The sequence below is a fragment of the Aulonocara stuartgranti genome (genome assembly GCF_965226115.1).
Source record: "Aulonocara stuartgranti genome assembly, chromosome: 7".
Classification (NCBI taxonomy): Eukaryota; Metazoa; Chordata; class Actinopteri; order Cichliformes; family Cichlidae; genus Aulonocara; species Aulonocara stuartgranti.
In genome coordinates this window covers 52,589,937-52,606,168 of record NC_138945.1, presented here as the reverse complement: position 1 = coordinate 52,606,168, position 16,232 = coordinate 52,589,937, and the positions used below count along the sequence as shown (strand labels likewise).

General features: G+C 41.0%; 1 protein-coding gene across 1 annotated transcript; it reads right to left on the bottom strand.

Annotated features, from left to right (window-relative positions):
• Window positions 1–5,686: 5,686 nt before the first annotated feature.
• Window positions 5,687–16,101, bottom strand: cnot4a (CCR4-NOT transcription complex, subunit 4a). The gene is made up of 13 exons (XM_082538393.1): window positions 15,838–16,101; window positions 13,806–14,028; window positions 13,407–13,604; window positions 13,037–13,123; window positions 12,809–12,910; window positions 12,451–12,576; window positions 12,240–12,364; window positions 11,944–12,150; window positions 11,768–11,825; window positions 11,381–11,636; window positions 10,528–11,025; window positions 10,060–10,293; window positions 5,687–8,169 (listed from the first exon to the last, which is right to left on the bottom strand). Exons 2-13 carry the CDS (start codon window positions 13,977–13,979, stop codon window positions 7,841–7,843), a joined length of 2,394 nt encoding a protein of 797 aa, XP_082394519.1. The 5' UTR covers window positions 13,980–14,028; window positions 15,838–16,101; the 3' UTR covers window positions 5,687–7,840.
• Window positions 16,102–16,232: the final 131 nt, after the last annotated feature.

Here is a 16,232-nt window from a genome sequence, read left to right as displayed (position 1 = left end):
TTGGGATGAGAGGAGGAAGACAGGTCAACAGACATGCTGTGCAAGAGAGACAGAGATTAATAACAAGTATGATTCAGTGCAGAGAGGTCTATTAACACATAGTGAGTGAGAAAGGTGACCGAAGAAGATATACTCAGTGCATCATGGGATGGTAAGTAATCCCCCAGCAGCCTACACCTATTGCAGCATAACTAAGGGAGGATTCAGGGTCACCTGATCCAGCCCACATCCAGCAAAGTGCTCTAATAGGGTGATATGGTACTATAAGGTAATTAAGATAAGAAGGGGCCTAATTACTCATGACCTTTTCAATTCTGGATTTAACAGGGAGCCAATGAAGGGAAGCCAATATAAGAGAAATATGCTCTCTCTTTCTAGTCCCCGTCAGTACTCTTGCTGCAGCATTATGGACTGAAGGCTTTTCAGGGAATTTTTTGGACATCCTGATAATAATGAATTGCAGTAGTCCAGCCTGGAAGCAAAAAAATGCATGAACTAGTTTTTCAGTGTCACTCTGAGACAGGATATTTCAAAATGATAATGCACAAATGGAAGAAAACAGTCTTACATATTTGTTTAATATGTGCATTGAAGGACATATCCTGGTCTAAAATGACTCCAAGGTTCCTCACAGCGTTACTGGAGGCCAAGGTAATGCCATCCAGAGTAAGAATCTGGTTAGATACCATATTTCTAAGATTTTCAGGACCGAGTACAATAACCTCAGTTTTATCTGAATTCAGAAGCAGAACATCAGAGGTCATCCAGGTTATGCCTTTCGAACATTCTTGCAGTTTAACTAATTGGTGTGTGTTATCTGGCTTCATAGATAGATAAAGTTGGGTGTCATCTGTATAGCAGTGAAAATGTATGCTATGCTTTCTGATGATACTGCCCAAGGGAAGCATATATAATGTAAACAGAATTGGTCCTAGCACTGAACCCTGTGGAACTCCATAATTAACCTTAGTGTGTAAAGAGGACTCTCTATTTACATGAACAAATTGAAGTCTATTAGATAGATATCATTCAAACCACTGCAGTGCAGTACCTGTAATACCTACAGCTTGCACCAACTGCTCTAATAACATGTTATGGTCAACAGTATCAAATGCTGCACAGAGGTCTAGCAGGACAAGCACAGAGATGAGTCCACTGTCAGAGGCCATAAGAAGATAATTTGTAACCTTCACTAAAGCTGTTTCTGAGCTGTGATGAGCTCTGAAACCTGGGTGAAACTTAAATAAGCCAAAAAAAAAAAAGCCATTCCTCTACAGATGATCAGATGATCTATTAGCTGTTTGACAACTACTCTTTCAGGAATTTCTGAGATGAATAGAAGGTTGGAGATTGGCCTAACCCTTTCACGCATAGTGGAAGCAATTTCTGAACTAACTCAGAAAGTTTAATTGGAGAAAAAGACTGTAAATGAATATCAATGGTACTGAAAGTAGATAATGTTACATCTGTGACATGATTATGAGTAATTTTTCTCTAATAATTAAAAAAAAATTTGTGAAGAAATTCATGAAGTCATTACTAGTTATCACTGAAGGACTGGTTGGCTCAATGGTGCCCTGACTTTTTGTCAGCCTCGCTATAGTGCTGAAGAGAAACCTAAGGTTGTTCTTATTTTCTTCAATCAATGATGAATATTCTAGCTTTTTTATAAACTATTTTTCCAGGATAAAAGATGTTCTTCTAAATTTTTGATTTTCCTCTCCAGTTTACAACTTACCTCCTTTAAGGTGCCCATTTGAGAGTTATTCCAGGGAGTCAAGTACTTCTGATTTGAGGCTCTCTTTTTCACAGCAGCTACAGTATCCAAAGTCATACATAGTGAGGAGGTAAAATTATTAACAAGATAATAAAGCTCTGTTGGAGTGGCGTTCAGGTAGCTGCTCTGCTCTGTGTTGGTACAAGGCCTTGAATATGATAACAGTGGGTGAATTATACTCTTAAACTTAGTTACAGGACTTTCAGAAAGACATCTACTGTGATGAAATCTACTCCCTACTGCAAGCGGAGGTAGATTTTAGTGCATGTTTTTAGACGATGGCAAATTTTGGGGATAATTTTTCCCTCTGTACACCATCGCAGTGAATTTTAAAGCAAACAAGCTGCAACAGAAGTGCATACTTGAAGCATGAACTGTTTTAGGAATTAAAGCCACTTTTATCCACAGTCCCCCGTTTTCAGAGGCTCAGAAGTACTTGGACATTTGCAAGGTGTGGCCTTAGTTTGAACTCACAGGAGAGGACAAGATGCAGCGACATTGTTGGATCTAAGCTGCTGTGCATGTTGCACTGCACACAGATCCCATATGGCGGAGCCATTACATACTGTGATGATAGAGGATCATGTCAGCTTTCCTGGCCAGGGCACATTAACTGGACTGCTGGAGGATTTACAGTAAAGGCTCGTGTGGGTCAGTCTAGAGTTGTACACACTGCAAAAAGTATTTCTTTCATTAAACTGTTCAGCTAAATAAAATATCTCTTAAATTTGTGCACCAGGTGTCTTAAATTGTCAGACTTGTCATGTTTCCTTACATTGCTATTTGTGGTTGGGAAAATATAAATAGGCAACTGCTAATACGTTCACTGAGTTATGAAAAAGTAACAGATTTTAATTCAGTCTAAAATATTCACTGTAATGTTTTCTTATGATTCCATTTTTAAAAAAATATTTCATGTTTATTATTGATTAATTTTCCTGATTTTATTATTAATCCATTAAATATGTTCATTATGCTTTTGGAACACTGATAAGTTTTTTTCTGTATACTTTAGTCAGACCCAAAGGCAAATTATTTGGTTTTAAGACCAGTTTTGTTATTTGAAGCTTTGTTTATCCAAGCATTAAAGGATTTTATGTGTATTATGATAAATATACAGAAAATGTTCTGTCAAATAAGGTAACATGGAGTGTTACCTGGCCCAGTCATGCTGACTGTGGTGGACCATTCTGGTTTTCTTTAAATGTTTTATCAAAAGTCATTTCCTTGTTTTTTCATTAAAATGACTTATTTGTCACAAAGGCCGTGGTCTAGTTTTCTGCTCACCAACTCATTTATTAGCCAGTTTCAGATTTCTGCTCCACTTTTATCAGTCTAATATGAGAGTAAACAGATTGTGAAAATGGTCATTTTTTGCAGTGCATGCAGCTCCACTGCTGAGAGGGCCTGTCAGAGGCTGACAAATGGAGAGAGTGCTTTCTGCTGAGAGCAGTCCCTGCAGGTTTCCCAAGTGGGCACCAGCCCAGGGCCAGGAAATTACACATGTACATCACTGACCATCATAACGCTGTCATATGAAAGACTGCATAGCCTAAAACTAAGTTTAGACTGTCCTGTCTGACACAAATGCACGGTTTGAAGACCAGTAACTTGGTTTCTGATATGCTGAAGACTTTGGTTGATTCAGGTAACATGAAGAAGACTAGCTGTACAGATGTACAGCAAGGTCAGTATGCTGCTACCCCTAACCTCTGATGTCACTTCCTGTCAAATAAATGGAATTGACTGCTGGGCATTTTCCTGCTCCTGTATCTAAGAGAGACACCACGGAAAACAATAAAAAAATAGCCTTTTATTTTCCACACATCATTTCTGTACAGGCTTTTTCTGTGTTAGTATTTCATACTTTTGTATTTTGTGTATATCTTTAAGTTTAAAGTTCTAATTTAGTAAGGGTCAATAATTTGTCAATGTCATACTTCACAGTGACTGCAGCTACTGTGCCCTCTGCACACATCCTCATATACTGTAGCTGCAGTCCTCAAGGAAAGCGAGGCTTCAGCAGTTTAACAGACTGAACCCCTGCAGAGGACAGCTCTGTGGAAGAGTGAAAAATCAGGGCTTTTTCTGCTTCATCCAGAGATAACACCTGAGCAGAGTTTCATGTGTGTTTTTTTTTTTTAACTTCAGTGCAAAATGAGTTGGTTTTGTAGAAAAACAGACAAAAGAAGCCTGGAATTTAAAGTCTCATAAGCATAAACGTTCTTTTATGATCCAATATGATCTGCTTTGACCCAGGTGTTTTGCGATGTGCTGCAAAAATCGATACCTCTCTACGAATTACCTCTAACCTTTACACCTTAGTCATCCACCATCCTCTTTAGCCTTATGATGAACGTAATTATGCAGCTTCATCAAAGCAAGCAAATCAATAAACTAATCCGCAAGTCCATCGTGCCTTCTTCAGTGCCGATCTTTTTCCACTTGAGCAGAAACGGCGCCAAACGCCAGAGTTATTTTCCATAGCTGGAGAAAACAGATTTCTAAAGACGTCAGTCATGCATCATCGCTACGATCCCTCCATTATGTTTCATCAGTCTGCACGAGTGTTTGTTGGCCCGGGAACACTCACAGCGGAGCCCCCCCAACCCACCCCCTCCATCTGTGTTGCTGCTGACTCATTGTCACAACCCCTGAATCTGCTGCCTGCCTGCATTATTTACACTCACCTTCCTCTGTTGGTGCCTCCTCAGCACCTGCAGCCTAAAACTAGAGGCGGGGCAGCTCCAAGCATCCCGGGGTGTTCATTTTAGCCACATGTCCACTTAGCACCAGCCGACTCATCGATTAATCGAATGAAAGAAACAAAGACGTCATTGGCCATTTGAACAACTGAATAATTCTTTCCTTCGATTGATCGGCGAATACACCGAGTGTGTTTTGTTTATTGAAACTTTATCTGGAGATCATAGACAAATACGCCAAGAAAAAACAGTTTCAAGTGCTGCTTGTTCTGATTCTTCAGTGTGATTTGCTTCTGCTTTAGTTTTCATTATTATGATGCTTATTTCTGGATATTAAGGATTTAATATTTTCACATCATTATTTTTATTTATTATTAAAGCATTCTCATACCTACTATTGCATTTGAATCTGGACAGTCTTCATAAACAACTTGAAAATGATATTGTGATATTGATATGATATTGTTGAACTTGAAATGTTATTGTACATGCTACAGAAGGATAGTGAGCTTGAAAGACTTTAAACTATGACAGTTATAAGTAATTTTAACACCTTAAACTGCCAAATAAAAACGTTTACTTCTGGTTCTAATTGGGACCTTCAGATCATGTATGTGTAATTAATCTCCCATAGAAACAATATTCAGAGTTAAACAGCATATTGGAGGCATCAGATTCAGTTAACTGACTGCAGAAATAGTGGAGACACTGTAAAGAGTAATAACTGTGCTCCTCCCCGTGTCTGTCAGAAGTCCTGCAGGACAAAAAAAAAAAAAAGAAGAGACCTCGCTGCAGCAGGTATCTACTGCTGCATTGGCTGGGGAGAGTGCAGAGCTGCAAACTAAAGGACAGTGATACGCACACATGCTCTGCTCCTGGCAGCAATGCTGCAATGAAAAGATGTTGCATTCAAAGAAATCTGACCAAGGATCATGCCCATCAGTACTCTGCCTATATCCAATCACTGAAAACGCTTAGTGGTGAAAATGCGGTGTATTTGAAAAACTGTAGTCTGTGTCGTTCTGTGTCACCTTGTGTGCTCAGCTGAAGTTTGACTGCAGAGCTTCCTAGCTGACAAAAAGTGATCTGCCCCCCAGTGGAAGGATTTGGAATAATAGAGGAGCAACTTAAAAGTGAGCTTCCTGGGATTTGTATTTTCTGCAGAAAGGCAGTGATGAGAAGACAACAGCAGACAAACACCAGCTCAGAGTTTTTAGTTTTATTTAAGGTTCATTTTTCCAGACCTGCAGAGGACAGTTCACTTCCTTTAAGCGCCTCAAATTTGTCGTTTTGTTTATTTTTTCCTTGCAACATCATGTTAAAACCCATTGTATGACTCTGTGTTGGTTTCTCCTGGATGACTTTGTTCATTTTGTGAATACTGTTAAATAGAGAACAGCAGGGGGGGAGGATGGGGATCAGAGAGACAGAGCAAGATTGAGAGAGAAGAGAGCGGTAGAGAGAGCGAACACAGATCAGAATTAAGACTTCAAAAAGAAAAAAAGGTGGTGGTCAGAGAGGTTGATTTCAAATCCTAAAGGCTCCTTAAATCACTACTACAGTACTTGGTATTGTCTTGCGGCACCTTCCTTTGTGACACATGATCAGATACAGTTGTCAAAGTCATGTACAATATTGCATATTTTTCAGCAGTCCTGATGCTCTCCTTCCTATCGCTCAAGCTTCTCTCTCACTCTCTCTCATCTGTCCATTTTAAGGCCTCGTTTAAGCCCTCGTGGGTCAAACAAAGGGACCTGTTAACCCCTTTATTACCCTCGTTAGTATTCGACATATCCTCATCCATCTAGTCATTGTCCTTACTAAGTGGTGGCTGTCCATGTTAGGGCTAGCTATTGTAGGTACCACACAGTGGCACTGTGAGTCTAACCCTAGTGCTCAGGATGTGTGCCACGATCTCCCAAAGCCCTGGCTCCCTGCGGTTAGGCGATGCTCTATCCTCTGATACAGAGGTTCAGCAAAATTTTCCCTCCAGCAGGACGGGGCCAATGGGAGTTCCCCTCGACTAAAGAGAATGTGAGCCAAGTGGCCTCTCAAAGCAGGCCATTTGTGTCCTTACCTAACAGGGAGCCCATGCATAGCCTGTGCCCTCAACTCCCCCGTCTCATCTGCATTTTGACCTTTACTAACCAATTCTTAGCTTCTTTTTTTGTTTTTGAGGTTTCGTTTTATTTATTCATTTTTGAACCCACTCAACAAAAAGCTAAGACCAACCCCTCTTCTCTCCAGCCCCCTTCAGACATGCGCTTCTTTTTGTTAATCTTACACATCAGCTAAACGTCTAGATGGTCACTTTTTCTGTATTTCAATCACCGTCTTGTACGGCTGGACCTGACGGCATTTACAAATCAATTTGAAGTTTGATTGCAAACAGGCATGTTGGTGGATAGGCACGCACACGATGATGATTCACTAGGAGGCGGCTCTAAACAGCAATTACATGTACACAATGATAATTTATCTAATCGACTCCTTTTCTCATTCACAATGTGATTACTACAATCTTCTTTGATGTGATTTGCCTATTTCCAAAGACAGATCTGTCTCGATGCCTGTGTGTAAGAAGCAGGGTACGGTAGGAGAAGCAAAGCAGCAAGTCTTTTCTTTTTTTGTCTCCCTTCCCTTATTTATCTGAATAAACATAAATATAAAGGTGACTCAAGACAGAATGACAACTCCCTTTGAACGAGGTGATGTCACGAATCCCATGTCTGAAAAGGGCTTCCCTCTATCATCTCTCCTTATTCTCGACACAACTGTAAGAATTAACCGTTTCACAGACTCCTGTTAAACTGGGGAGGATGAGGGTCTTTGGGGCAAAGCTTCAAAGAGCAGATTCACAGCTTGGTTCATTCCTCGAAAACTAATCAAGACTTCAACTTTCAAAAACACAAATGCTGTTCATGCTTAATTATTAGTTACTTTTAAAATAAAAAGACCTCACATCAGCTAATTTGTTTATTTGCCAGTTTGTGGAGTTAACTCTCATGTCACCACTGGGTGCTCGATCCTATATTGATTCTTGTGCTCTCCGTTAACAGTAAGCTACATAATGAATCCCATGTTACACCCAGAACTAGGTCTAAGGAGTGGTGAATGCAGCAGACAAAAAGGTACTGATAACTTGTGTGCCACAAACAAAACAAAATAAAATGCCTTCAGAGTGGACAAAAAGGAAGGATGAAGAGAAAAAAGATGAAAGCATGTTTGTTACTTTGTTAATTTTTCATACTCTGCAGATTGGTGTGTATTGCATTGGGAGGGGGAGGGGGGAGGGTACAAGATGAGTGGGTATAAAGTGGTAGTGGGGCAATGGATGGGTGTCTGCTGTAGTCTATGTTCAGTGGCGGTCCACAGCAGCACTCTGTAGCAGCTCTGTGGAGGGCTGTCCTGGGGGTCTGAAGGCGGTCTGGAAGCCTGGGGGAGGGGAGTGGAACTGACTGGCGGGATTGGCTGTGGGAGGGGGAAGGTAGGGAGCCCAGCCGGCGGCGGCTCTGTGGTGAAGAGGGATGTGGGCATCGAGGAGGCTGCTGTGGAGGGGCTGGGGAGTGGGCATCGCTGAGCTGGCAGGGCCGTCCATCTCTGTGAGCGCCTGCAGGGATTTAAGCCAGTGTGGTGGGTTATCGTCCTGGAGGCAGTCTAAACTGTTGCCGGCTGAGGCTGGGATGCCTGCGGGGAGTTATGGAGAGGGAGGACAAGAGATGAGTGATGGCAAAAAAAACACCACAACACAAATCTGACATAAAGACAATGATTTTTGTGATCAGCTGCTTTGTTGAAACATTTAGAGTAGTGCTGTCATTGGTGACTTTACTCATCATTTCTATTCGATATAACAATATATTGCTTATATGACACATCAAAATGGAAAAGTTATGCAACTTCATTTGAAAGGCTTTTCTTAATCATGTAGTTAAGACACTAAATCAGTTTAAAAAACACTTTAAAATGTTTTTTGTCTTTTCTGTTATCAGTCATAATAGCTGGCACACATTTACGCTTTATGCTAAAAAAATGAAACTCTTCATACTTTCTTCATTTTGTCATCCAAAGCTGTAAAAATTTCAGAACTCCAGGGTTAGTCTTGTGTGAGCTTGTCGCTCGCGCTCCTCCCTCTGCTCAAAAATGTCATAAATGACCACATTGTGCCACTTCTATGATAGTTAAAAAAGGAGGAAGCATTTTGATGCCTGTAAAATATTTATGGTGCTCTTTCCTTGCTATTATTCTGCTAAATACGCTGATGGAATTTCCCAGGATATGTTTGACATTCAAATCAGACGTCATACCAAACTACTCATCCTCACTACCAGACCAGATGGAAAATGACTGCTTACAATTATGACTTGGCGAAAGATAATAACTTGATTTCCATTACCACAAAAGACAAAACAAAAAAAGAATCTAATAACTCATCCATGATTTGTATATACCCAGTTTTAAACTTGCTTAACCCTTTAGAGCCGATCGGAGCGGGAACGCTCTGTTATGCGTAACTATTTTTAAATCCCAGTAGCACTGCAACCACGTAAGCTAGCGCAAAAATTTTTTTTGCATATGAAACCGGAGGAGTTGTACTTACATCTGATGCCATCAGCTTGTCCTAGGTCACGGTTTCCTTCCACATATAGCTTTGCAAAAACTGCATAAAAAGCGCTTGCAGGAACAAAAACATAATATTCCAGAAACACGCTTTACCGATCCGATCAGCTGTCCATAACACTTCCTACGTTGGAATAGACGTCAGCGCGAACTTTTGCATTTCCGCCATTACCTGGCCGAAACCGGAAGTGACGTCATTTTCGCGGAAATGTAGTCTTTTTTGCGATCAGGGCCTCAGGGCCTATACTGCTCTTTTTAAAAGTTATCTTTGACTTTATGACTTTCTGTGTCGTTTCTGGGATGCTTAGGACTCATATTGCACTGCTGGAAATAGTTTATTTTGATGCATATGCTGCTTTTTTGCAAATTTGCAGTATAATATTTATTTTCGTTTTTCCTGCAGTGTATAAAAATTGGTGTATTTCAAAAATAAAACTATGAAGACACTCAAAATAAATTTCCTGTGGTGGAAAACTATTTTGTGCAACTTTTTTGTATTTACAGTTTTGAGGGATAAGCCTCTTAAATTTCTCTAACTACAAATATATGTTAAAAAATCAAAAACGATTTTCAATTTTTTTGTAGTTTATTGCACTTTTTTGCAATTTATGTAATTACTATGCACTTAATGAATACATATTATTAAAATCTGGGCTATAATGGTTGTATTGATGTATAGCAACTTGAAATGCTCCCAAAAATGGCTCCACAGCATGTAAAAATATAATATAAGCTCTGGCGGACTTGGTTCTATGGTAGGTCTTAAAGGGTTAAACGTGTCAGCCTTTATCATGTTAAATATTAAATATCAAGTAATTTCACTAATAGTGCTGATGTTTTTACAGACCAATCTTTTAGGACTAAACAATAATTTCAAACAAACAAAAGCCCAAACCAGTTATTTTGGATTTTTGCTTCATAAAAGATGTGAAATGTTGCTGTGAACTAATTGCCAACCTGTAATAATAGCGGGGTCCATCCAACTGCCTGTGCCGTCCCAGCTCAGGCTGTGCGACATGCCTGCAGGTCCAGCTGGCCCACCAATGTGGTTAACACTGTTGGAGGATGAGGAGGAGGAAGAGGACGAGGAATTTGGGAGGCCCCCAAAGTTGATATTAATGTTGGGCAGAAGAGCCCTGAGACCATCCTGCCACTCTTTCACATTTAAGCCGTCTATAGAGCTGCTGTTTTCTACAAGAGAGAAGTAAACAGACATGTCAGCTCCTCAGGTGTTTTTGTGTTTAAGTACAAAACTGCATCTGCCAGCAAAAAAAAAATCAATACATGCTAATCAAAACAAGTATCATAATGCCATGCCGCGGCACACATGTGCTGTGAAATTAAATAGCTTGTTGATTGTCTGTTTTACATGCACTACTGCAATGTGACACAGAAAGGTGCCAAAGTGACCCACGGGTCTGGTACCTGAGATGGGGATCCCTCCCAGCCCTGTGTTGTGCTGAGGCGGCAGATTCAGGTCCAGAAAATTACTGTGTGAGGCAGCACTGGCTGAGTGGTTCAAGTGTGTGAGGTTATTCCGTGTGGGCACGCCCAACCAGGGGTGTCTGGCAGCTGGCTGCTGCTGACTGGCCTGGCTGTTGTGAGTGCTGGGGAAACTGAAGGAGCTGTAGATGGTTCTGTGGTGCTGTGGGACACGTGGGAGGCCACTGGGGAAGTGATGGGAAGCGCTGAGGTTAGGGTTGGAGGGTGGCAGGCTGGGTCCATGGTTGCTCCCCTGGATGAGGGGCCCTGGGGATGAAGGGCTCTGATCCTGTACTGACAACTCCTTCTCTATCAGGTCGGCCAAAGCCTTGCGAGTCACATCGAAAGGATCAAAGCCCAGGTCGTCATCCTGCTGTTTGCTGGATGAGCCAAAGCCAAAGGCCGCCTGCCAGTCTGTGGAGGACGACACTGGTATTGTGTCTGAAGGGAGAGAAAACACAGAGGTTATAGGAGACACAAAACTTCGACTACCTGATAAACTTAGATGATAAAGATTACACCTGCAATAGTTTTGAAATTTCCTTACATGCAAATTAAACAAACTTCCCCTTTTTATTATAGTCTTATACGTTTGAGCTTGAATAGGTATTAGATACATTAAAATTTAAGTGCAACTTGTGCCTAAGCATTTTCTGCTTATCATTTACATTACCGGCATTAGTTATATTGGCTCAATGTTTAGAAAACGGAACATTTTTCAACAGAAAATTTAGAATACAGCAGATAGAAGTAATCTAAATGTTTGACAGCTAGATTAAACATGGTGTTATTCTACCTGATGTGAAGAGGCTCTGTGGTTCAGGGGTCATAGGCCAGTCGGAACTGCCGCGAGGGGAGCTGGGGAAGGGTGGCAGACCAGCAGGGAGGGGGTTTGGATGTCTGAAGTTACTGTTGTCTGAAAAGAGTGACTGGGACTCAGCTGCAGCACCCTCAAAGGGCGAACGGGCTGTGATGTCTGACATGCTGATGGGCACTACCAGGCTGGGCTTAGTTAAACCCGGGGGAGGGGAGGGCGAGTCACTTGTGGGTATCTTTATTAAAAAAGAAAAAAAAAAACCAAGAAAGAAGAAAATGTTTGTGAAGTTGTCCTTATTACTGCTGATTCATACTCAGATTTATATTCAAACAAAAGAACCACAGAGGTTGGTTAATGCTATATTACCTGTTGTAAAGTCTCGCCATTTACCATGCCGATAGACTCTGGAGGTTTGTCACTGGGACTGCAGGTAGAAAATTTATATATAGACAGAAAAAAAAAAAAAGGTCATTGCAAAATAAATACACAATTGCTTTATTCAATAACATGCAAGTCCTTTTCCGGAGGAAAAATCCATGTACCTGTTACTGTCACAGTTAGAGGAAAAGGGGGACAAGGCAGTACGCTGGCCTGGACCTAGCTCTGTTTCTAGCCCATCTGAAGTAATAGCTTCTTGGTCTAGATAGTCTAGCAGTGGAGGGGACTTGCGGTCTTCTGAAAGCCCGTTGGACAGTTTGTTATGCCCTGACAGCGTCGGCCACCCATCTTTACCATTGCTACTGTTGGTTCTGTTACAAAGCAGGACAGAAATTAGCCTCCGCTGCACTGTGAGTAAATAATAAAAATACAACAAATCTAAATATTAATAAAAACCAACCTCTGTGTGGAGTTGGATTTACTCTTTGACTTTTCTGTTCCACAAGCTGGAGGTTGTAGAAAGCTAGGGTTAATTTTATAGAGGTCTTGGAGGAGTTTTTGCTCATACTCTTGATGTTTTCCTGCCTGAAGAAACAACATAACATGGGTCAAAAAGGTGCTTTAAACCACAACTGACTCTCATTGTGGGAAGAGGAAAAAAAAAAGTGTACCTGCATCTCCTCTTTAGTAAAGCTAGCTGCTTCATCCCCCAACTCATGTAGGTACATACAATCAGGTTTGGGACACTGCATACTTTTGAGGAAGTAACTGCAGTATTTTGTTGTGCCTAAAGAAGCCTGCAAAAGAAAGAAATAGAAGAAGAAGAAAATTTTACATAGAAATTCATACTAATTCTTTTCAAAGAATTCTTTATCTTCTCTGTGTAATCTACATTGTTTACAATGACGTTTGTGTTAAATAGCTAGAAGCAGAAAAGAAAATGAAGAATAAAATGACTAATTTTTGTGCACTTTAAAAGACTACTAAAATCACTAAAAATTAACAAAGATTTTTGGGTCAACTTCTCACCTTGAGTGTTCTGCCATCAACAACCACATTGTTCACACACTGTATTGCTCTTAGAGCATCTTCAGAGCGGATGTAAGTAACATAAGCGCTGGCACTAGGCCCCTAAAAAACAAAACAGGTAAATAAACATGCCATTGATGCGGTTGCATACTTTTATGAGCTCACTGTAGCTATGAAAGAGGATTTTCATTATTAAATTGCCGTTTTAACCTAATCCACCCTCCTCACCTGTGAACCTGCGTAAGATGTGCTATTGTTGATGACCACTTTATGGATTTTCCCAAACCTCCCAAAATACTCCGGCCGCTTTAGGACCTGTGGGTAAAACACAGCAACACTTGTGACAAAGTGCTGGAGATACTGAGCTCTTTCAAACTGAATATTCAACAGAATCACGAATCACGAGGAAGCTGCAGGTAAAAACATTTAAATATACATAAAGATCATTCTCCAACAAAGTACATTTAAACTTCACTGCATCTGTCAAGCCCAAATCTACAGTGACACAGCCACTTCCTTAGCTGCATCAAACTGAATACCATAAGTTTCAACGCTCCTGTCACAGGTAGCTGAAGTGTAATGTCAGCATTACACTCACCTCTGGGTCAGCGAGTCGCTGCGAGAGCCCCACCACAAACACCAGATTTCTCTGGACCACTCTGACACTGGCCAGATGCTTGCGGTTTTCTGTCACCTTTTGCTTCTTCTCATTCTGTTTCTGCTTCTTTTCATTCTTTATCCTTTGGATCTCCTCCTGTGACAGAGGCTTGTACACAGCAGGGTCCTCTGGATAAGGCTACACAAAAACACAAAGAACTGCGTTACAAACAGAAATATCTCCCATTCAAAGGAAAAAAAATTACTAATTTAAGGCATGGTTACACACAAGCTACACCTGTGTAATTCTAATTACATGATGTCTCCTCCAACAAGACTGCTGAGCCAGACAAATCATCCTCCTGTTTAATGAGCTTAATGGCATCTACATCCATTTCACCTTTCTGCATGCGGGGCAGAGGCCGTTCTCATCTGTACGGATGCGGTGCCAACAGAAGCGGCAGATCTGGTAGCCACAGGTGCAGGGGAAGAAGTTGACGTCATCAATCTCCAGCGGCTCCATGCACAGTGGGCACTCCATGGGGTCGTCCTTCATTTCAGGGCTGTGGGACATCCTATGGCGCAGCAAGGCTGAGTACTGAAGCGGATCACAGAGCACAGGGCTACCAAAACATAAATGAAGAGTATAAGAGCTCCACTCAGAACTGACTAAATATAGCAAGCAATATATTTACAATTTATTTAGAATGACTGAACTTGTTGTCAGTGCAGATGCTTAACAGCAGAAAGGTATAGCAGTTTCAATTGAACTTCCAACGTGACAATATATCAGTGAACATGCCAAAATACTTTTAATTGCATTTTTAAATGCAATTTTTTGAATGCCAAAACAGTTACTTAAGATCACCCAGCATTTTAAAACAACGTTTTTTAATCAAATGACAGCACAAAGTAGAGAAGCACCACTATAATAGCTAAACATCAGTATCAGCCTAGTTGATTACCTGGAGATTTTTAAAACAATCTGGTCAAGATTTTTTGCTTCTTTTGTAAAAAAAAGAAAGAAAAAAAGACAAAAAAGGGGGGGAGGTATAAATGAAAACAACAACACACCCACCCCTATCGGCATCAGCTATAGGCCAAACTGTTATTTCAAACATTGTATCAGCTCAGGATTTCAGTGCTTCCCGAGTAATACAGCTGAAAATCATTGTGCTACACACAGAGCTGTAATATTTAAGTGATACATCAAAGATTAAGAAAAAAGTGTCAACAATTGACACATTTGTGTCTCAATACTATTTCAAACGGTCCTAAATTAATATATCCGACCGTTTTCGTTAGTCCTCAATAACAGTTAAATATATCTGAGTGTGCTACATCGCGCAAAGAGAAACACTCATCGGTAACACCTCTACAGATGACCACGAAAAGGCTTGAATAATAACGGGTCATTCTGGCCTCCACAGATGGAAGATTTGTTGCATTCTGTTGAGGTCTTTTCATTGGGCGGCACTGGTTTTTCTAGCTAGGTCTAAAATAAGCCAAATGGGTGTACGTACCAACCCAATCCTTAAAAAAACAGAACTAATGGTCGCAAAGTGATAATGCGGATGTTGTGGTATCTTTCTTGGGCTGACACGTCATGGTCGACGTTAAAGACAAATACAATAAAATAGGTTTATTTAGGAATGAATCGCCTGTTGTTGGCATTTAAACACCAGCCTGTTTTCTACGTGACAACACCGCTGCCAGCAGACGAGCCCATCGAGAGCTCGATAAAAACCTAAAAGACTATAGACATCCAATGCCGGGCAGCATTTTCGCAAATAACCCTACACGTACACGGCTATCGCCGTTTAGCATTTTCACTCGCAGACATCCCCACTAAAGTCGTGAACAAATAGTGTTGGCCAAGCTGGTAACTTTAGCTGCTTAGTCTCCTGGATCGTACGTTATGACAGATGTTATTTGACTAACCACGGGCTAAGCTAACATTAGCCGCGAACTGGCAAAAGACGCCGGTCTGATTGAGACCAAGTATTCCGTGACAACTGCGATGTTAATCACAAATATAATGCATGTGGACATGAGACGTTCCCCAATATTGACGTTCGTAGTTTAAAAAAAACGTATGACATAACGTTATGGTGCCCCCCTATATAAAAAGTGACAGCTTGCTTAAGCTAACCCGTAGTTAGCAGGCTACATTATCAGAGTGTACGAGGGTTTGGAGTTGAGCTGACGACGAGGCCTTACATAAGCTAACACTGAACAGGGAACAAGTTGTTGGCACTATAAACAACTGTCATTGCTCAAACGACATTAAGATTAGCTGGGCAGAAATTCATGAAGAGTGAGAAAACTTTACAGTCAGTCAGTAAAATCGCAACAGACATAATTGCCCTTCATTTATTGAGGCAGAATGGAAGCTGGCTAGCTCAGCTAGCAGCTTGGTTAGCGTTACTTACCCTGTCCGTATTTAGCTTAGGATTCCTCTCCAAGGGAGTCACACTAAATTGGGCGGGGACTGCGAGCCAATGTATCTGAAATGTCAAAATATCTATAGAGGGTTACGTAAGATACCAGTAGTTGTGTTGTTCTGTTGTAATTAAAAGGCTATAAAGATGTTTTGCCCCTTTCTTTTCTTGGTATTGTGGAGACAATTTACGCTCAAACCACCATCTTAGCTAGCATTATAGTTGGGAGGAGGGAGTGGGGCAAGTATTCAGTGCCACTGAGTCTGCGCAGATGGGCTGATGCTTTCAGGGAGATGTAGTTTTTACATTTTCCCATCGTTCCATTACGTTCAAGAGGAATGTAGTTCCCACTGCAACGCACTTACGAAGAAATTTTGTTCGCCATT